Below are 23,283 nucleotides of genomic sequence, written 5' to 3' on the forward strand. Positions count from 1 at the left end.
GAGACCCTTAGGCACCCGTCTATTGAAAACATCAACATAGTATTAAATTTTATCACACATTCTAATTTACATATCTGAGTAAAAATTATATGTTATGAACAAATTCTTGTCACTGTTTAAGCTGATGGCCATAGTAGCCAATGCTTTTTCTTTTCTGTGTTTGAGCATATATTTATTATATGTTGGAACTAATAATTAAATAAATATTTGTAAAAAATACCTTCTTATTTACACAAACACTTTATTTTGTTTCACCCAGAGTAAATACATGAGAGCAACATCACTAACACTAACAAATACCCAATTGCAATTTAGAAGTTTGTCGATGGCGTTAATTTTGCGTAAGAAAATGACTTGTTGCACAGCGACTGTGGTTGTGCTCTCAATGGGCGTCCCGAAATGTGAATTTTCCCCAGAAGAAAAAACATGTTATGACGAAACGAACACATTTCGGCAACATTTTCCGTTAATTGTTTTTATATGGAGTTTCAATGCAAAAACCGAATACAGTACCGGCCTTTAGTTAAAAATTGTTACTTGTAATACGTAACGTGATCATTTAGGTACGTCTTTGAACATTAAAAATGGCTGACATGCTGTGACAAAAAATGGTAATAGATTTAAAATGTAACTAAATTTGTACGAATCACCCTGTGTCAAAATAAGCGAGGAGCGTACATAGAAAAAAATTGCCAAAATTATTTATACTAGCGAGTAAAGACTAAGTATTGTGTTGTAAAAACTACTGCATCAGACGCAAATACTTAAAAAATGGGTTCCGATGGTATGTATGCTGAAGGGAACTGTGCTGTTATCAATGTACAGTTTATCATGCATATTTTCACCTTCAAATTAATGTGTATTCTTTGTGTGGTGACCCACGCGATATTTTGCGTTTTTATCTAGACCGTGACAGACGCCGCCACAGGAGCAGATCTCGTTCGCGCGATAGACGCCGTTCACGTTCCCGTGATCGTCGCGACAGACGCGATGAGCGGGGAATGGCCAATATCCCAGGTGCCAGCAGTGGGCCCAGGGGACGAGGCAATTATACCAGACGCCGCAAACCTTCATTGTATTGGGATGTACCGCCACCAGGATTTGAGCATATAACACCACTGCAATACAAGGCTATGCAGGCCTCTGGTCAAATCCCTGCAAATACAGTGCCCGATATACCACAAGCTGCGGTGCCCGTCGTTGGTTCCACAATTACCAGACAGGCACGACGTCTATATGTGGGCAATATACCGTTTGGCGTGACCGAAGATGAAATGATGGAGTTCTTCAATCAGCAAATGCATTTAACCGGTCTGGCACAGGCTGATGGCAATCCGGTATTGGCTTGCCAAATCAATTTGGACAAGAATTTTGCATTCCTCGAGTTCCGTTCGACAGATGAAACCACCCAAGCCATGGCATTCGATGGAATTAATTTTAAGGGACAAAGTTTGAAAATACGCCGACCCCACGATTATCAACCAATGCCAGGAGTGGTGGATGCCTCGCCTATGCCACAACCAGTCTGTAAGTTGTTGCTCATTAAATCCCATTCAAATTAACAGCAACTGATGAGTAATTGTGCTTCTTTTCCACTTACAGCTAATGGTGTAATATCTACAGTGGTGCCAGACTCTCCGCATAAGATTTTCATTGGTGGCCTGCCAAATTATTTGAACGAGGAACAGGTATTTAACGTTTCCTACTCAAAGAAATATTTAATTTCCTTACAAGTTATGGTTTTTTTTTAAGAGAAAAAAAGAAAAAAAAACAATAAGCTGCCGTATTTAATACTTGATATTTTCTCACAGTTCAAATTTTTGAAATGCAGATAAGACTTAAACTTTTGTTAATATTCAGTTTATGCCATATTATAGCTTAAACACAGGAATCTTAACTTCAGGCGTTTTGGTTGACATTTACATTTGAAACCATAACACTTATACGGAATAGTTTTTAAGATAGTTTCAGAGTTTGCCATCACCATCAACAAAATACTGAAAACTTGAACGAAAATCAACTATTCAGCGTCATAAATGTTATTCAATTAAGGAGATATCTACGTACTGTGAAATTGTATTGTAGGTATACGTGAAGGCGTCATAAGTAGTTTCCAGGCACGATGTCCATGTCACATCTTTGATGTGTATTTTCAAATGTATCCAGTTTACTATCAAAAATCTTATGACGACTATTTCAATTGACTTGATTAAGTTTTGTAGTAGGCTAAAATCATTACCTATCTGTATGGGCTTGAATCGGACTGCACTCATTGTTACGTGAGAAGTGAGTCCTTGTTCCCTCGTGGAATGTTCATGGGCAAAATTTGCCATTTGCATTTGTATAGCCTCTGTTATCATTGAAATGTGATTATACTCTTATCGTAATTACTCATTTTGTGGAAAGGTTACTCTTTATCTCGTTTTTGAAAGGCATTCTGCATGAGCTGTACGAGCTACAGTTCCAGCTTTTCTAATAGCTCTAAATTTGTACAAAAATGAACTTTTATTGGCAAATATGTATGTGAAAAGTCACAAAAATTCTCAGTCCCATAACCTATGCTCACTATACGATATAAATATATGTATATCCATATTTCCACTGTCCTTCCTTTAATCTTTAAAGGGATATTTTGTTTTTGGTTCCAAGAACTTTTACCCCAGTGTATGTATTTAAGTATTTTCCCGACTCGAAAACAATTTAAGCCCTGGTTATGCTCTCGTAGCATTTGACATTATAAACGAAACAATTTTGTTAACAAAAAACACTTGAGGGTGAGTGAGGATCTGACGTCGAAAAACTTTAGGCAACCCTCGAGGGCAGGTCGGAGGAGACGGCCCTCCACGAAGTGGTGCGCGAAGTCGAGGCGTCTCTCGTACTGAAGGAGTACGCGATGGCGTCTTTTCTGAATATTGTAAGGACATTTAATAACGAGGAGATGGGTCGACAGTCACCGCCCTGAACCGCCCGGGGTCGAACTGAGTTGCTCCCTGTGTGAATGTATGCTACATGACAGGGCTATCAACGTGGACTTTGGAGATAATGTAGTCAGAAGGCGGACGATAAGGGGAACGCCTCAAGGGTGGGATGTTCTCGGGTTTTGCTAGAATGAAAAGAATGTTTGAAGCGAATGATACCTTGATCTTTATAGATAGCTCCGAGATGGAGACAGTGACTGAATTGGGGCCATATTCCGGCAGACAAAATATCGGTACGTCAGTGAGACTGCCGGAGGAGTGTATGTTCTTTAGGGCAGAGATCTGTGTTATAATGATAGCCACAAAGGAAATTCTGGGAAGGGATTTACAGTTTTCGAAATCAGTTCACATATATGGCGCCCCGTGGGTTCAAGGACAGTAATTTATTTTTATCACATAGTTTTAATTTTCTTTTCACCACAGGTCAGACTGGCCACCGAGTGAACTCTCCTTTTCACGATGGGCTACCCATTCAGCGTTAAATTAAGCTATTAACAATAAATTGTGAAAAATTCCACAGAGAAATCATAAAACAGTAGAAAAGCTGTTTTCTAAATTAAATTTTTGTTTTTGAAATTTGTTCAAATTTCAAATTTTGTAAGCTGACACGAAAACGGAACTTAAAAATTTATTTTTACTGAACTCTACTTTCCGGTTACGGTCGACAGACATTCGGTAATCAGTTGTATGTGTATTCATAAGCCGACACGTTTTCCTACATTTACGAGAGCCCAGGCCTTTATGCTGGGAAACTTTTCCTTAAAGTGAAGTTTAGTTGCTTGTGGATATTTTGATATAAAGGGAAAGAGATTTCAGAAAAATGCATGAAATCTTTATTTGAATCGATCGAGTACGGTCCATATAATTTAATGTTTGAAGATTTTTTTCGTGCAAATGTTGACCGTGACTGCGCCTCCAATGGTCCATCCGTTTAGTCCGATTTTGGCATACTCTTTTCAACATTTCGGCCGGTATCACACGAATAAATGCGTCAATTGAAGCTGGCTTGCCTATATAGACAAGAGCATTAACATAGCCCCACAAAAATAGTCTAAAGGCGTAAAATTGCACCATCTAGGCGTCCAATTGACCGGTTCCGAACGTGAAATAAAATGTTCACCGAACTCACCTCTCAATAAGTCTATAGCTAGGTGTGCTATGTGGCATGTGACACCGTCTTATTTAAACCACATGTCATGCAATTCAAGCTCTTGCATTTTGGGCCAAAAAAAAAGTTGGATATCTCATCTTAAGGTAGCGCTCACCATTCACAGTTACGTTACGATTTGCTTCATCTATGAAGAAGTACGCCCCAATGAGGCCACCAGCCCATAAACCGCATCAAACTGCGACTTTTTCCTGGATGCATAGGTAGCTCTTGCACTCCAAAATCGACAATTCTGCTTATTTGCGTACCCAAAGAGACGAAAATGAGCTTCGTCGTAAAATGAACGAGGTGCGTGATGAACTTTCTTAACAGAGCACGCACATTTTTGATAATAAAATTCAATTCAATTTGCAAGCGTTCTTCGTTTGTAAGACGATTCATGGCTAGATCATAGACCAAACTGAAGATGTTTGACATTGAAACAAAACACGAAACGTGGGTGAGCTGTTTAAACCAGTGTTGCCAAAAAGATAATAGCTAAAAAATCACCCTTTGCAAGTTCTATTTCGTTGCATGAACCACAGTTTCACCTTTCGTTTAGAGCTTTGGCAAATCAACCGACTTTTGGGTTTTGAAGATACAGTTAAATTGCTTACCAGGAATCCGAAATCCGTTTTTTTTTCCTTAGCACTAGCGTTTTTTTTTTTTTTGTCTTTTTTTTAGGAAATAAATTGTTTTTATTTCAGCGCTTATCTACTTATGGATTAAAAAAAAAAAACATTTAATTTCTATACCCATCACCATTGGATAGGGTGCTAATACCTATTTGTCTCATCATGCTTAAAATATTGATCTAAAACTTAAAGCAGTTTTAATGTAGGCTTCTTTGTCATATTTCCTATATAGAACTCAAATAAATGTAGTTTAAAGCTACAATAAGTTTTGTGAATACCGATGATAAATGTCCTTCCGTTTGAATTCACCCCGGCGAGAAAGTCGGAAAAATATTTCATCGTTGGTTTCCACTCCTAGTGCAGGCGACATTTGAGGTGTAAATATCTTTGGTTGTTGTTGTTGTTGTTGTAGCAGTGTGTTTTACACCGAGACAGCAGCCCTTGCCGATGGAGGATTCCATCGGGTCAATCCGGTACGTACAACCGGCTGCCATGGGATTGCAAATATCTTTGGTAGTAATCAGCCGTGTAAACTTCTCTCTGCGGCAAGCTGTTCACACTCGGCAATTATTATTGTTCTTTTATTTGTATCGGACAGCACTCCTTGGGAAGTATCCTCCCACTGTTCCTTAAAGGAATGTTTGTGGCAACCAGTTTATTGAATTTGTTTTAGTGAAATAAACTTTGTTTTTATTGTTGTAGCCACATTTTCATGTGGAGGTGACAATCCTCATCAAGCTCCTGTAGACGAACAAGCTCGTTCCTTTCCAGAGGACCGATAGACGCGTGAATAGGGTAGCTATTGGTTACTTAAAGGCGCGCCAATAACACGCCTTTTCCTATCGAGCTTCATAGACACTCAATATTTGTGCAAGAGCCGGTGACGCTCTGCCTCTCACTGAGACTCTCCACTCGATACCGCAGATTTTCCGCGACTGCAGTTGCAGCTACACCGTATGGAGCATCTGCAACCTGTGGATATGCCCGGTAGCCCCCAGCTTCTCGTGATAACAATAAACACAACACACACATTGTTGTCCGATTCTTATTTTACACAGGCAACTTGTTCGGTCCAAGGACGAACGCTATTGATTTTGAACAATGTCAGATCAGTTGAAGATATAGCTGCCTTGTAAAACTTTCTTCCGATATGGCCTTTAACGGCCTTGGTAGCTACAATTTTGGTCTATTTGATGTTCAAATATGTGTGCAAAATTTCATCACAATCGGTCTAGATGTAGATCAAGCTCTTATATGTATCTTTCAGCCGATAGGGGCTTTTCAAAATTTATCACGAGGTGTTTTATTTGGCGTTCGATTACATTTCAAAATTCATCAAAATTGGTCCAGACTTGGCTACAGCTTCCATATATTGGGTTGCCCAAAAAGCAATTGCGGATTTTTTAAAAGAAAGTAAATGCATTTTTAATAAAACTTTGAATGAACTTTAATCAAATATACTTTTTTTACACTTTTTTTCTAAAGCAAGCTAAAAGTAACAGCTGATAACTGACAGAAGAAAGAATGTAATTACGCCGACTATATGAAAAATCCGCAATTACTTTTTGGGCAACCCTATATATCTTCATGTGAACCTTTAAGGCTGCAATAGCCTCAATCTCGGTCCTATAGTAAGAAAATCTTAAAAGAATCTATTCGATATTTTGATACCCGCGTAAAAAAAAAATTGATATGATCAGTTCCAATTATATCTGACATCAAATATAATTGGATCCGAAAAATAGTTATATAAAATTAGATCTAATTGCATCAAATTAGATCTAATTGGATACAATCTGCTGCATTTGGATACAATTAGATAAAATTGGATCTCAAATTTGTCCCAGATATAAATAGATCCAATTATATATAATAATATCTAATTGGATCCTAAATTTTAAACTTGAAAAAAAATTGCAGTTTTTTTTTTATTTTTGTTTATTTTACACCAAAATGTTGTTGTTTTTAATTAAACTCTTATTTTTGACCGTTTTCCATGTTAGTGTGCTACCTTTACTTTTTGCCGCTAGTGGGGTTTGAACATGGGTCCTCTCGTTTGCTAGTCAGATGCGCTACCAATTCAGCCACCCACTTGTTGTGCCTGGTTAAAGGTAAACAAATACAGTTGGTATATTTTAAGAACAAACAGCATCGTCTTTTGCTTCCGTCAATACTCCTTTTTTTACCCACCACCATTGGAGCGGGGTATACTAATCTAGTCATTCCATTTGTAACACCTCGAAATATTGATCTAGGACCCCATAAAGTATATATATTTTCCTGATCGTCTCGAAATTCTGATTCGAACTAGCCACGTACGTCCGTCCGCTCGTCTGTCGAAATCACGATAGCTGTCGAACGGCATAGAGCTAGCCGCTTGAAATTTTGCACATATACTTTACATAGATGTAGGTCGTTGGGGTTTGCCAATGGGTCATATCGGTTCAGATTTGGATATAGCTCCCATATAAACCAATCTCCCGATTTAATTTCCGATTGGCTGAAATTTTGCACATAGTATTCTGTTATAACTCCCAACATCGGAGCCAAGTAAGTGTGCTAAGTACGGTTCAAATCGGTCAAAAAAATGATATAGCTCCCATATAAACCGATCTCCCGATTTGACTTCTTGAGCCCTTAAAAGTCGCGATTATTATACGATTTGGCCGAAATTTTGAATATATTGGGTTGCCCAAAAAGTAATTGCGGATTTTTCATATAGTCGGCGTTGACAAAATTTTTCACAGCTTGGGACTCTGTAATTGCATTCTTTCTTCTGTCAGTTATCAGCTGTTACTTTTAGCTTGCTTTAGAAAAAAAGTGTAAAAAAAGTATATTTGATTAAAGTTCATTGTAAGTTTTATAAAAATGCATTTACTTTCTTTTAAAAAATCCGCAATTACTTTCTGGGCAACCCAATAGTATTCTGTAGGGTCCAATTCGGTCTATAACTAGATATAGTTCCCATATTTTAGCAGAATCCATGGTGGTAAGTTCCCAAGATTTGGCCCGAGCGAACTTAGCACGCTTTTACTTGTTTTTTTTTTGCCTACTCTTGGAAAGTGGTTATGAATTCGACTTTACTCTTACTTTTTGTGTTTGGGTTGCACTCACACCCAACTTATCGTTCATGGGTAGAATATTGAGCCCATAAAGGATCACTTTTTATCCGATTTCTATGAAATTTGAAACAGCGAGTTTTGGTAGACCCCTACACTTTTTTGTTGAATGTGGCCCAGATCGGACCGTATTTGGATTTAGCTGCCCCTGCCCTATTAACCGATCTCCCGAAATAGGGTATTGAGTCCATAAAAAGTGCATTTCTATACGATTTCGATGAAATTTAAAACTGAGTTTTAGTAGACCTTTACACTCCTTTGTTTAATGTGGTCGGACTATATTTGGATATAACTGCCCCTTACACCGATCTCCCGAAATAGGGTATTGAGTTCATTAAAGGAATATATTTCATCCGATTACGATCAACTGTCAGCAAAATCGGATGAAAAATGAAGTTTTAATGGGCATTATACCCTTTATCGGAAAATCGGTCTATATAGCAGCTATATCCAAATATGGTCCGATTTAGCCCGTTCAAGAACTTAACCAGCGTGCATCAAAAAGACGTATCTGTGCCAAATTTCAGCTCAATATCTCAATTTAGTCTTAGAATTTTACAACGATCCGAAATATATATACTTTGTAGGGTCGGAAATTCATATTTCGATGTGTTGCAAACGGAATGACTGAAATGAAATCCTACGGTAGTGGCTATAAAAATAACAAAATTTAATATAAAATATAATCATTTCTGCATTAAAACACTTAACGAACAAAATTCAGTGATATATGTAGCATATCTCTTTGGATTTGGAATCATATATAGCAGATATAATTATATCTGGCCTCATATCCAATTATATCTATTACCAGATCTAGTAGTTATATATAGCATCAGGTATAATTATATATAATTGGATATGGAAGATCCATTTCGATCTAATTAGATCCAACCATATCCGAGATATATTTGGATCTGATCATATATTTTTTTTTACTTGGGTAGCTACGCAAAATTATAGCCTAAATTTTTAAAGTTCCGACAATGGTTTTATGTATTAAAAATAGGACGTTGACTCGGTGGTGTAGGATATTTTATAGTCGGTTCCGCCCGACTTTTGCCTTCCCCTACAATATCCCAATATTCATGCAGTCTTGAAAATGTCATCGAGTAAATAGTAACTCGTTCACAATGAAGTGGCTTCTAGTGATTAACACCACTCCTCCAATAACGCATGTTTTGCTTGTTAACAATGCCGAAAATGTGAAAGTGAGCCTGGTCACGGGAAAAAATGACCGCGTCTTCAGGCAGGTTGTCAATAAGCCTTTCACATGCATTTTGACGGGCAACAAAATCGCGTTCAGTTAATTTTTGCATTTTTGCCCAACAGCCAATATATAGGGGAGAAATTTAAAATCTTGATGAAAGTCTTACTTTACTTACCTTAAATGGCTATGAGAGATTATTTGTTTCTGACGGCAATTTTCGAGGTTTCTCCCACCACATGATCTTTCCATCAAACTTTAGGTCATCCCGGTTTGCGTGTACCACCGTGTTTGCCTTCAAAAGACTTCTTTGCTGGAGCTTCTTCATCCATTCTGACAATATGACCTAGCCAACGCACCCGTTGTATTTTGATACGTGTATCTATGCTATCGTCGTCATACAGCTCGTGGTTCATACGACGTCTATGTTCTCCATTAACGCAAACTAGTCCATATATTTTTCGACGAATCTTTCTCTCAAACACTCCAAGCACTGCCTCAGAACCATATATAACAACACGGCTAGTATCAGTCTATCGAATGGTGGACCTGTTTCTAAACTGCTTACTTAATCGAAAGTAGCATCTGTTTGCATGTATTATTGGCTTGGCTTTATTTCAAAACTGGTGTCATTCGTTGGTGCCGGTAGATAAAGTTGCTGACTATCTCAAAGTTATTATGATTCCCAACTTTCTCATTTTCTTTTTCTGATCGGTTGTACAAGGCGTTTTGGGAGTTGACACCATCCATTTTGTCTTATCTCCATTTACTGCCAGATCCATTCTCACTGATTCTTTCAAAAGTTGCAGTTACTACTTCCGGTGACCGACCCATGCATTTTTCATCTTATGTCGTCGGTGTAGGCGAGTAGCATGTGTTCTCTTGTGAGTAGTGTGCCATATCATTTTCACTTGAAAGCCTACATCGGGTCAATCGTATGTGGTCAACAAGGCTACGTTGTCAGCACCTAAAGCACTGCCGGCAATTGACTTGGAGATCTTGTTTCTCTTCTTCTGACCTCATCGCAAAATGCAGTGGCATGTGAGGAGAATGAGTAAATAGCTGTCAAATGTGACACAAGTATTGTATTTTGGGACACTTGATGGTCGGAATCGTTACTCCATCGACTATCACATTGAACTCATTATTCACCTCATACGTATTTGTAGTGAAGAGCAATGTGGATGAAGAAAGCGGCAAATTCGTTGAGATAGACGTTTAACCTATTACAGATGTCAACAAAGTGCGGGGGTCTCGTACAATCGTGCGCATATTATACGACAGCTATGCCCTCTGGAGGGGGTGTAATGGAGGATAGGTAGAGCTTAACCAGCGCCGGAGATATCACCCCACCTTGGGGAACTCCCAGTTTCACTCAACGGTTTTTAGATTTCTTATCTCTATTGGCGATGTCCTCAAATAGTTTGGCATGGCTGATCGTGTCCAATGCTTTCGATAGAACCAGTGCCATGAGGACTATCCTATGAAAAGGCCTGGACTGATTAAAGTCACGCAAATGTGTTCGGTGATGGCATGCAAGGCAGTTGTTATGCTATGCAGTCTTCGAAATCCATGGTGCGGCTCGGCGAATGGAAATTCTCCAGCGTGGTTCTGGAGGAGTAGTCCCTCAAGCGCAGTGCAGAGATTCCGTCGGGGCCCTAGCGTCTTCGATGACTTGGCGCCACGAATGACATTCGTAACTTCGTCTTCGTATCGTCGGCTCGGAGACCACGGATACTATGAATGGCTCGCTTTCAAGCCTTGTCACTTTTTGGATGCTCAATAAATTAACGGTTGGACAACCTGACACATATCATCGGATCCGTTACAGTTACGCCGCCAAAGGTGAACGAGGTCCTGTCATCCCTCTTTCAGGGGTTCGAGAGTTACTTAAAAGTCGGCCAGAGGTTGCCTAAAGCGGTAACTAAGTTACATTGCTCCAAGTGTTCCAACCACAAATGCCGTTTATCTCTGTTAATTTCCAAATTCAGCTCGCTGATTCTAGGATTAGTGGAACGAATCGTATCACGCTCGTCTGCGAGTACCACTGCTTGCGCCAAGGAAGTGGACCGCACTTGGGGGATTCGACCGGCTGGTATAAAGCAAGCGGATGCTGCTGTAATGATGTCTCGGAATTTTCTGTCGGCTACCAGCACATTTGAGGTGATACGGCCTTCTTGTGATTGATAAACGTCCGGCACTCAGAGGTTTTTTTTTTGTGAAGTCGGCTGGTGGGTCTATAATGAGTATTATGGGGAAGTGTCCTAATCCCAAAGAAATGACGGTTTGCCAGGATACGTCACTCAGGATATCAGAGGATGCAATGGAAATGTCTGAAGAGCTGCTGCGCCTCTTCGTTATCTTAGTGGAGACTTCCTCATTCACCGTGCAACACGTGGAGCCTTCAATTTGTTCCGCCAAAACTATGCGCCGGTGGTCGTCACCTAGAACCTGGTGATTATGGCCGGACAGTAGGCCACTGGTGTCGAGCTTTTAAACTTGAACCATATCTGGGACACAACTATTGTATGTTCCTCTCCCATGACGAAAAAAGGACGAACACGTACACTGCACGGAATGGTGCATCAAGAAAGCCAGTACCCCGCCTCCATTCCGTGTGCAAATTTTTGCGTAGCACATTGTAAACGTGACAACTGTGCAAGCTGCAGTTATTGTTAGGCTTTATTTTTCTGGATCGCTGCGATCATAATCTACCGATTAATAAAGTTCACAGTTTCCCCAATCATTCCTCGAAGTCCCCCGTAGAGCAGAGGTTAGCATATACGCCTATGACGCTGAACGCCCGGACTGAATCCTGACGAGAACATCAGAAAGAATTTTCATCGGTGTGGTTATCCGATCCTAATGCTGGCGACATTTCTGAGGTACAATGCCATGTAAGAACTTCTTCCCAAAGACGTGTCGCACTGCGGCACGCGGTTCGAACTCTAGTTTAAAAGGAGGTCCCTTATCATTGAGCCTAAGCTTGAATCGGACAACACTGATTGATAAGTGCCACTGTTCCTTAATGGAATACTTATGGGTAGAGATGGGTTTCTACCGGGTAAATACCCAATACCCTTTTTGAGTATTTATAATTTTGCCGATATCTTGGACATAAAAATATTTTCCAAACAATTTTAGATGATTTCGTTTCTATATACCTGATCTTCTGATCTCATAAAATCGGATTTTAGTTATATATAGCCGCTATATAGACCGATCTCAGACTTGAGTCTTGAGGCAATAAATTGGTAATTTTTCATTCGATTTCGATCAAATTTGGCACAGTGATTTCTGTACCCCGACCCATTTTTGTGAAGTGTGGGTCAAATTGGACTATATTTGGAAATATTGTAGCTGCCCTTAGACCGACCGCCCGATATATGGTATTGAGACCATAAAAAATCCATTTATTACCCGAATTCGATGAAATTTGGCACAGTGTGTTCTGGTAGACCCCTAACCATCCCTGTCAAAGGTGGTCCAGGTCGGACCATACGGACGGATCTCCCGATATAGTGTAATGAGCCTATAAAAGGAGAATTTTTCATCTGATTTCAATGAAATTTTGCACAGCGAGTTCTGATGCCCCTAATAACCTTTTTGTTGAATATCGTCAAGTTCACATCATATTTGGATACACTGATAACGTTTAATATTTCTGATTGGCACAATGTTTGGTGAGTTTAGAATAAATTTTGCCAACATACGAGGGATATGTTAGAAACTTTTCGCGGTATATTCCCATGTTCATTATCTTCGACCTGATGTGTCCTCGCTTTATGTGAAACCGAGGTGGCTGAAGATTCTGATCCACAGGATTTTCACATTCCAGGGTATCATACTCTATCTCTTTTTATCCCCCACAGAGGCCTTGTGCTAATGATATAGTGTTCAATAGGCAGCAACACTTGGGCTCTCAAGATCCGGAATATAATTCCATTTGGGTTAAATTTAGGATTGGAACACGCGTACTTTACTTCGGGTTTATATATAGAAGTCAAAACTAGGAAAGGAAGGTTTCCTTAAGCGGCTTTGACTCCCTTTCTGACTCAATTACTACAATCTTAGAGGATTTTCCGGACAGTGAAATCGTTGTTGCTGGCGTTATAATGCCCATAACTCCTCTTGGCTTTCCCATTCGGTACATACGACTCCGGAGGGTCAATACGCCGAGCTATTCGCCGCGCAAAATGGTCTGATGCAACTAGTAAATGAACCGACACACATTTCATGTGTCGAAGGGCACCAACATACACTCCTGACCTATTCTTAACTTCGCATCCTGAGATGTATGAAGTTAATGTCCTTGCGCCTCCTGGTAATTCCGATCACTGCACCATTTCAGCGTTCTTTTCGTATTCTGCTCTTCGCGCCGTCTCTTTCCCATCTCCGAAGCGGTCAACATTTGAATACGTTGGGCTGAGCTTAACAAATTTTTCCAGCATTTTATTGGAGACTTTGTTTTCTAAACGGTGACGTAAATGTAATATTAATAGATAAAATTTAGTTTAACGGGGCATGCAAAGATGCTGTCAGATCAAAAGAGGATGTTGATCGGAACGATGCAGTCGCTCTATCCACCAGTTTGGTGAGAGTAAGGTCGTTGCTCTTGATATCTCCAAGGCATTTGATAGGGTCTGGCACGGTGCACTTTTATCAAAACTTGTCACTTTTGGAGTCGGTAATAACTTGGTTCGATTTAAATCGAGCTTTCTCAGAGATCGCACTATACGAGCTGTTGTAGATGGGTTCTCATCCGATAAGTATACATTGACCGCAGGTGTGCCACAAGGCTCTCACCTTTCCCCTACCCTTTTTCTCATTTTCATTGACGATCTATTGGGTTAGACTTTGAATCCTGAGTAGTAGTCTGTGACATTAATTTTCATATTCATTCGACCATAGACCCAGTCCTCAAGAAATTGTGGACAGGAGGCGCATTATGGATGAGACGCTCTCCCAGGATTTGTTGGCCATTTCCGAGTGGGGTAGAGTGAACAGAGTAGACTTTAACACACAGAAAGCGCTGTGCTGTTTCATGTCTCACAAGCGATTCACCAATCCACTACAATCGTCGATATCTATCGACGGTATAGATACTGAGCAGTCAGATGCTCTTGATGGTGTGGGAATGAAGATACAATGTGATGTCCGTTGGTCAAAACACGTATTCGAAGTGTCGAAAGAAGCAAACAAGTGATTGGACTTTCTTAAGCGGTGCAAGAAATATTTCAGCTCTTCTGATCTTCTCAATATCTATACTACTTACATCAGGCCGAAGATGGCATATAACTCTCATATATGGGCAGGGGCTCTAAAATCGTCCTTGTAGTCACTGGACCGGGTTCAACGGAGAGTGATTGTGTTAATTGGGGACAGTAGAGTATCCAACTCTATTGCTTCTCTTGCACATCGTTGGAATGTGGATAGCGTTGTATTGATCTATTGTTGTTTTGATGGCGTGTTTTCCAGGGATATTCCTCTTCTTATCCCTGACGTTAGGATGTTCACCAGGAATACAAGACTTGCCAGGAACTCGCAGCCGTTTGCAATTGATTGGCCAGTCGACCGAACCATGCATTACCGAGAAAATTCATTTTTCGCCCGAACAATTCGTATGTGGAATCGGCTTCCGGCTAATGTCTTTCCCACCGACATTGACGTTCAGAATTTTAAGACTAATATCAAAAAACACTACTGCCTCTTTCCCCCCTCCAACGCTTAACTTTCCTATATATATATTGCACTGCATATATAGGGGACATACCATGCGTCTTGGTTACGTGAAAAAAAAACTTTCAAATTTCATCCAAATCGGATGAAAAACGCTCCTTTTATGAGATCAATACTCCATATCGGGAGATCGGTCTATATGGGATCTATATCCAAATATGGTCCGATCTGGACGATATTCAACGAAAAGATTTAGAGGGGTACCAGAACTCGCTGTACCAAATTTCATCCAAATCGGATAAAAAATGCTCCTTTAATAGGCTCATTACACTATATCGGGAGATCAGTCTGTATGCCAGCTATATCCAAATATGGTCTGAACTGGACCACGTTTGACAGGAATGGGAAGGGGTATACCAGAGCGCACTGTGCTAAATTTCATTGAGTTCGGGTAAAAATGGATCTTTTATGGCCTCAATACCATATTTAGGGAGATCGGGCTAAGGCTATATATAACTAAAATCCGATTTCATGTGATCAGAAGATCATGTTTATATACAAAGAATACGAAATCATCAAAAATAGTTTGGAAAATATTTGTATATCCCAGATATGTGCAAAATTCGTTGCGGGACACCCCAATATGGCGCCCAATATAAGATTTTCAACATTTTTGTCAAATGTTGTGTTAGTTATGTTAATGCAGGTCATCAAAGCACAAAGTAATAGCCCATTTTAATTAAGGAAATAGACCATTTCTGAATCCTGATTGGAAAGTGGAGCAGTTCGACATCCTCGTAACCGTTTTCAAAAGTCTGTTGTACGAGGAGCCGATACTTGAAGACTTAAAATGAAGGAAGACGTGCATAATCCCACAACAGGAAAATTTAGTGGCATACTTTTTTGTTGTGTCAAAAAGGAATTTTGCACTACTGTGTACTGTGTCATTATTTTTGTGTAGTGTTAGTTACAGTTTAATGTCGTGACCAGATCTATGTTAGACGTGATAGCCGCTATCAGGCAAATAGGTATGAAATTGGCATCAATTGCAAGATATTGGTGTCAAATGAACAGAGAGAAATATTGGTTTTGTTTTAATTCTGATTTCGCAGATTTCAAACTAGTGCTACTAGGGTTGCCCAAAAAGTAATTGCGGATTTTTTAAAAGAAAGTAAATGCATTTTTAATAAAACTTAGAATGAACTTTAATCAAATATATAATTGCCATTTTGTTCGATAACCTTTTGCCATCTTCCTGGCAAATTTAGTATTCCACGCTCATAGAACTTCTGGCCTTTATCTGCAAAAAACTGAACCAAGTGCGATTTTATAGCCTCATCATTGCCGAAAGTTTTACCATTTAAGGAGTTCTGTAAAGATCGAAATAAATGGTAGTCTGATGGTGCAAGGTCAGGGCTATATGGTGGATGCATCAAAAGTTCTCAGCCAAGCTCACTCAGTTTTTGGCGAGTGGCCAAAGATGTGTGCGGTCTAGCGTTGTCCTGGTGGAATATGACACCTTTACGATTGACCAATTCTGGTCGCTTCTCCTTGATGGCTGTATTCAATTTGTCCAATTGTTGACAGTAAACATCCGAATTAATTGTTTGGTTCCTTGGAAGCAGCTCAAAATATACCACACCCTTCCAATCCCACCAAACAGACAGCATAACCTTCTTTTGGTGGATATCAGCCTTTGAAGTGGTTTGAGCTGGTTCATCATGCTTGGACCATGATCGTTTTCGACTAACGTTGTTGTAAACAATCCATTTTTCATCTCCAGTTATGAATCGTTTTAAAAACGGATCGATTTCATTGCGTTTAAGGTGCATATCACAAGCGTTGATTCGGTTTGTTAAATGAATTTCTTTCAATACATGTGGTACCCAAATATCAAGCTTTTTCACCAGTCCAAGACTTTTTATGTGATAATGAACGGTTGATTTTGGTATATTTAACTTCTCTCCTATCTCACGCTCAGTTGCATGACGATCCAATTCGATTAATGCTTTGATTTGGTCATCATCAACTTCATTTGGTCGACCTGAACGTGGCTCATCTTTAAGTGAAAAATCTCCAGAACGGAATTTGCGAAATCAATTTTGACACTGTCTTCCTTTTGAGGCTTTATCACCATACACATCTCGGAAACAGGACGAAAATGCTCCTTTGTGGGCTCCATATTAAAATTGACGCCAAACAAACAAATGTAAACAAAATTTCGCGCACTTTTTTTCTAAAGCAAGCTAAAAGTAACAGCTGATAACTGACAGAAGAAAGAATGCAATTACAGAGTCACAAGCCGTTGAAAAAATTTTTCAACGCCGACTATATGAAAAATCCCCAATTACTTTTTGGGCAACTCACGTAAAACCCCCGAATGTTACATATGTGTTCTAAATAACAATTTTTGGGTTGCCCAAAAAGTAATTGCGGATTTTTCATATAGTCGGCGTTGACAAATTTTTTCACAGCTTGTGACTCTGTAATTGCATTCTTTCTTCTGTCAGTTATCAGCTGTTACTTTTAGCTTGCTTTAGAAAAAAAGTGTAAAAGAGTATATTTGATTAAAGTTCATTCTAAGAATTATTAAAATTGCATTTACTTTCTTTTAAAAAATCCGCAATTACTTTTTGGGCAACCCAATAGATATTCTATATAAACTGATATAATCTAGTTAAAAATATTGTCAATTATTGTCCAATTAGTAGGAGGTTATGGGCATTCAGACTCGATCTCAGGCGAAAAGAGAAAAATTCCTGAAAGTTTTGATTCAAATATTGTAGTTCATTTATAGAAAGCGAAGAGAAGTAGATATCTTATCGATATGTCGGTTGGAAACCAGGCTAGTGCGAGTCAAATCACCGATTTGTCTGGGACCATAAGATCGGGAACAGGCAAAAAGGAGGTTCTTAGGCAACAAAGAGTCCTCGAGAACAATGTTTGTATGGTCCAGGATGAATTAGGTGATTTGAAGAATACAATAGGACCGCTATCAGAGGCTGTAAAAAAGTTACCTGAACTTACCATAAATCGGAATGTACCCAGTTCGTTGGCGTCTAATTTTGGCTTAGGGGGCCTGGACAATTTGTCTGCACCGGACACAGGTAATAATGGCAAGCGCCTAACCAACGACAATTCTGTGCCAAGTTCAGTATGTAGTGATTTTCCGAATTATACACTGAGGAAAAATATACAAGTTGGGACTAAGGTTTGATGGCATTTCAAGTGGTATTTTCATTGAAGAGTTTGTGTATCGCCTTGAATACTTGCAGGTACTGCCCCATATGCCATGGGCAGAGATATTAAGGGATTCGATCATGTAGCGAGAATTATTTACCCGATTCAAGTTTCGCCCATTGAACAGCTGAGAATAGAGTGTAATGAAGCGGAAAAGAGTTTCCCAAGAAGGGATATAAGAAATGTACATGCATCACGTCCAATTCGGCAGGTCAGCGAGATATATGCCGAATGTTCGTCCGAATATGACCACGAATATTCTGAATGCGAGGAAATATCTGCCATACAGTTCAACCGAAAAACAAAACCAACTTTATTATGTTGGAAAGGCCATACTTTTAGAAATTGCGACTCCCCTGAAAGGGCGACGAAGGCTAACCGGAGCCCTAGTCATTTATATCCAGCTTTTGGGTATAAAAGGGTTAATACCCAGGTCGCCCCCATCTCTACTCATGGGCAAATTTGGATTTGCCACTAAGACCATTGCAATTAAATTGCAAACACGATGTACTTCAAAGCCCTAGAACCACAATATTTGTGGCGGGATGCTGTTGCTGCTTATATTGCCGCAAGGGAGTGATCGAAGGAGTTGCATAGTCCGTCTTCGGCTTCTGTAGAAACGTTCTCAAAAAGGTCCATGGTGATGGGTATACAAAGTTTGGCCTAGCCAAACGTCCAATCCTCCTTGCTAGTATTTAAAAACATTATTTTTCAGGTCATTAGCGCTTTTATTTTAGGAAAACAAAAAACAAAACCTTGCCATATGTTGGAGAAATTCCCTTGTTTTATTTCAGCAAATCGACATTGTGATGACGATGATGGTTTTTTGATGAAGATAAAATATCCCTTTTAGGTTTCTTCAGTAAATTTAATTTGTTTTTCAGCTGCAGACTCCATTGCTCAAGCAAAGACATTTTGGCCTTCTTTTAGCTCTGCAAAATAGTTTTTTGTTTTGTTTTTGCAAAACTTGCAATATTTTTTGTTTCAGCTACACTCTGGCAATTTGTGGACCTGTTTTACTAAAGAACATAATGTTTGTATCAGTATGTGTACATGTATATACAATATTTCAAACAACAAGTTTCTTTTGCAGGATATACATACATACCGTTATTTAAATTTCAGCTTAAACAAAACAGCTCTTTGGTTTTCTCAAATGTATTAATCTTTTCGTTGTTGTATTCTTGTAGCTTAGGTGGTGGTGGTGGTGGTGGTGTGTGGTGTTGTGCTGTAATACTACACAAGTTATTGTTGCAATACAACCCATACACACACACACACACACTCACACAGACAGACAGACAAACCTAAGCTAAATTGTCTTTCGAGTTCTATGCTCTCGCTCGCTCTCTTGGCACCACAACCGGCCGGCAACCAATATCAATGTTGTTGTTATGTCAATGCCGTCACAGTGCAGATTTCAGACACACTACTATTACTACTACTAAACGCCAATCAATCACTTTTCGAATATCATAACCCAACTCCAACATGAAACAATGAAGAGAAGGCAAGTTTCTTTTTTGATTTTTCAGGATAAACTACTATGTACACTTGTTCCCCACCCGCCCACTCAAGCCAAAAAAAAAAAAAAAAAAAACAAAAACAAACAGAAAAAACAGACTACAAGGTAAAACAACAGCACAGATATAAAAATGAAAGCCACAGTAAAGTAAAGCAGCTGCTGTAACAGCCAGAGAACCCCTAATTAAATATCGCAAAATTCGCGTTGCTACTTTTAGGTTTCCACTGCCATTTTGGGTGTCATAAAACACACTAAGGAGGTTTCTTTCGGCGCCTTAAACTGTTAACATATTTTATTTATTTATTTTTTTTTCACAAAAGCTTATCTCCTTCAACGATAGAGTCAATAATTGTATGTTTCTGTTTGTTGCTTTAAATTTGTCAACAGGTCAAAGAGCTTCTATTATCCTTTGGCCAGTTAAGGGCCTTCAATTTGGTTAAGGATACTGGCACAGGTCTAAGCAAAGGTTATGCTTTCACCGAATATGTGGATCATACCATAACAGATCAAGTAAGTGTGTCAACAAAAATGCCACAAATGTCACAACTCCCCATTTTGTCTCACACATGTTTGTTATTTTCTATTTCAGGCTATTGCCGGTCTTAATGGCATGCAGTTGGGCGATAAGAAGCTCATTGTGCAACGTGCCAGCGTGGGGGCTAAAAATGCTCAAAATAATTCAACTACCGCTGCTCCCGTTACCATCCAAGTACCCGGTCTGGCAATGCTGGGCATTTCAGGACCACCCACCGAAGTTTTGTGTCTCTTGAACATGGTTACGCCCGATGAGTTGCGTGACGAGGACGAATACGAGGACATTCTCGATGATATCAAAGAGGAATGCAATAAATATGGTGTAGTTCGTAGCGTGGAAATACCCCGACCCATCGAAGGGGTCGATGTTCCGGGTTGTGGTAAAGTCTTTGTAGAATTCAATTCCGTTATGGACTGTCAGAAGGCCCAACAAGCCTTGACGGGCCGCAAATTTAGCGATCGTGTTGTGGTTACCTCCTACTTTGACCCAGATAAGTATCATCGCCGTGAATTCTAAGAAGTGTATTCCCCACCCCACCCCTCCTCGAACACATAACACAAAAACTACAGACCTATAATTGAGTGAACACAAATGTTCGTATACCCTAACCCTTACAAGACTATCTTCATATGAATGTGTGTGTGTTTTTTTTTTTCTTTTTCTTTATGCAAAAGTCAAGCGTATATTGTAGCTATAAATTTCTTATACATGCATATGTATTTCATTCTTTTATATGAATGTATATTGACGACATGATTCATGCTGATGCTTTCATTCGTTACAATTTTAAGGTAGTTTAAAATATTTGCATATAAATATACCATATATACATACATACATACATATATTTTTCGTGTGTAGCAAAAAGCGGTTATACTAGAAACAACATTAATTTATCAATAAAGAATAACGACCATTCAAACAAATGTGTGTATATATATATTTGACTTCAAAAAACTTAAATTCCCATTAAATTCGTCCGAGCCGAACTTTGGGCACCCACCAGCTCTTGTCGATGAAGGACTCCATTGGGTCAATCTGGTATGTACAACCAACCAGCTGCCATGGTATTGTCGAATATACATATTGGGTTGCCCAAAAAGTAATTGCGGATTTTTCATATAGTCGGCGTTGACAAATTTTTTCAACGGCTAGTGACTCTGTAATTGCATTCTTTCTTCTGTCAGTTATCAGCTGTTACTTTTAGCTTGCTTTAGAAAAAAAGTGTAAAAAAAGTATATTTGATTAAAGTTCATTCTAAGTTTTATTAATAATGCATTTACTTTCTTTAAAAAAATCCGCAATTACTTTTTGGGCAACCCAATATTATGAACCTCATTACGTTAAGTTCGGTGAAACAAAACACCATTTATGAACCTTTGCAGATATTGGGTTGCCCAAAAAGTAATTGTCGGTAATATAGTAGTAATATAGTCGGCGTTGACAAATTTTTTCAACGAGTGTTTTAGGGAAGACTCATCTAATAAACCTTCCCTGAACCACATATATATACCGGCTATATCCATAAATATCTCAAATATGGTTTTTGGGAAAGTATGAATCTGATATCCACTTTCGGCGCAAAGGGTTTGGCTACTCCAATCCACCACCAAAACCAAAAGAATAAAGTAGATCTATCATCCAAACTTTAGTGGGCGAACCCTCCACTTACCCTATTTTCAAAAACGCCAGATCTCGGAGATGGGTGGGGCGATTTACGCAAAATTTGGGAGTAGAGCACCAATATGATATCCGCATTGGGCAAACATCTAAAAGGTCGTACCAGCACCCCCCAAGCAGGACGTATTTCCTTAAAGAGGACACATTTACGACCATAGCAATATGGGGCCTAAATGAAAGGTCTTGGTGACAAAGTGTCTATGGGGCCACCCCACCCCATAATACCACCCAAATAGGAAGTATTTGCTGACCATTGCAATATGGGGCTCAAATAAGAGGTATTTTAGAGTAGGACACGAATCTGAGATACATACTTTCAAAGCCAAGTCACTGAGTGGCCACCACATCCCCCAAACCGGTCATGTTTGTCTACTATGGAAATAGGGGCTCAAATGAAAAGATTTGGGAGTAGACCGCGAATCTGATATCAATATTCGGGACCAACTGTGCAGGGGACATCCCAGCACTATAAAAACTCCCCAAATAGGACGTATTTGGGCACCAAGACAATTTGGGCCTTCAAGACAGTGGAGCTCGATATTGATAGTTTTTATTGCCCATACCCCAAACCGGACATATTTGCTGACTTTTGCAATAAGGCGTTTCAGATCAGATTTCAGATTAGAAAACGAATTGGATATCTTATTTCGAGGCCAATGGCAATATGGGGTTCAAATAAATGATATATAGATATATGAGAATAGAGCCGAAGCTTATATATTTTCAGGGCTAAGTGTTTGGGGGACCACGCCACTCCCTAAAACACCCCTGAATTGGGCATGTTTACCGACCATGTCAATGTGGGGCTCAAATGAAAGGTATTGGGGGTAGAGCACGAAATTGATACCCACTTTCGGGACCAATTTTCTGGCGGTCTACCCCTTTCCCAAAATACCTCACAAACAGCAATTATTTACTAACCATCGCAATATGTGGCTCAACAAAAGGTATTTGGAAGTAGAATACGAATATCCAAATGTGAGGCCACGGTTTTGCGGCACCGCCCCTTCCCCCTATCCTTCTTACTTTAATTCAGCCTGGCTGAATAAGTTATTCCATAGGAAAACTTTAATTCAGCCTGGCTGAATAAGTTATTCCATAGGAAAACTTTAATTCAGCCTGGCTGAATAAGTTATTCCATAGGAAAACTTTAATTCAGCCTGGCTGAATAAGTTATTCCATAGGAAAACTTTAATTCAGCCTGGCTGAATAAGTTATTCCATAGGAAAACTTTAATTCAGCCTGGCTGAATAAGTTATTCCATAGGAAAACTTTAATTCAGCCTGGCTGAATAAGTTATTCCATAGGAAAACTTTAATTCAGCCTGGCTGAATAAGTTATTCCATAGGAAAACTTTAATTCAGCCTGGCTGAATAAGTTATTCCATAGGAAAACTTTAATTCAGCCTGGCTGAATAAGTTATTCCATAGGAAAACTTTAATTCAGCCTGGCTGAATAAGTTATTCCATAGGAAAACTTTAATTCAGCCTGGCTGAATAAGTTATTCCATAGGAAAACTTTAATTCAGCCTGGCTGAA

General features: G+C 39.3%; 1 protein-coding gene across 1 annotated transcript; it reads left to right on the top strand.

Moving 5' to 3' along the window:
• Positions 1–645: 645 nt before the first annotated feature.
• On the top strand, positions 646–20,784 carry LOC106086900 (splicing factor U2AF 50 kDa subunit). The gene is made up of 5 exons (XM_013251720.2): positions 646–784; positions 907–1,527; positions 1,603–1,688; positions 19,918–20,040; positions 20,120–20,784. The coding sequence occupies exons 1-5, from the start codon at positions 772–774 to the stop codon at positions 20,579–20,581; spliced, it is 1,305 nt and encodes a 434-aa protein (XP_013107174.2). The 5' UTR covers positions 646–771; the 3' UTR covers positions 20,582–20,784.
• Positions 20,785–23,283: the final 2,499 nt, after the last annotated feature.

This window comes from Stomoxys calcitrans, chromosome 4 (assembly GCF_963082655.1).
Source record: "Stomoxys calcitrans chromosome 4, idStoCalc2.1, whole genome shotgun sequence".
In the NCBI taxonomy this organism is placed as follows: Eukaryota; Metazoa; Arthropoda; class Insecta; order Diptera; family Muscidae; genus Stomoxys; species Stomoxys calcitrans.

Bases quoted from the DNA above. Each gene is read 5' to 3' on its own strand.
- LOC106086900 (XM_013251720.2), top strand. The intron at 1,689-19,917 runs GTATTTAACGTT...ATTTGTCAACAG, and splicing joins ATTATTTGAACGAGGAACAG to GTCAAAGAGCTTCTATTATC. The intron at 20,041-20,119 runs GTAAGTGTGTCA...TTTCTATTTCAG, and splicing joins ATCATACCATAACAGATCAA to GCTATTGCCGGTCTTAATGG.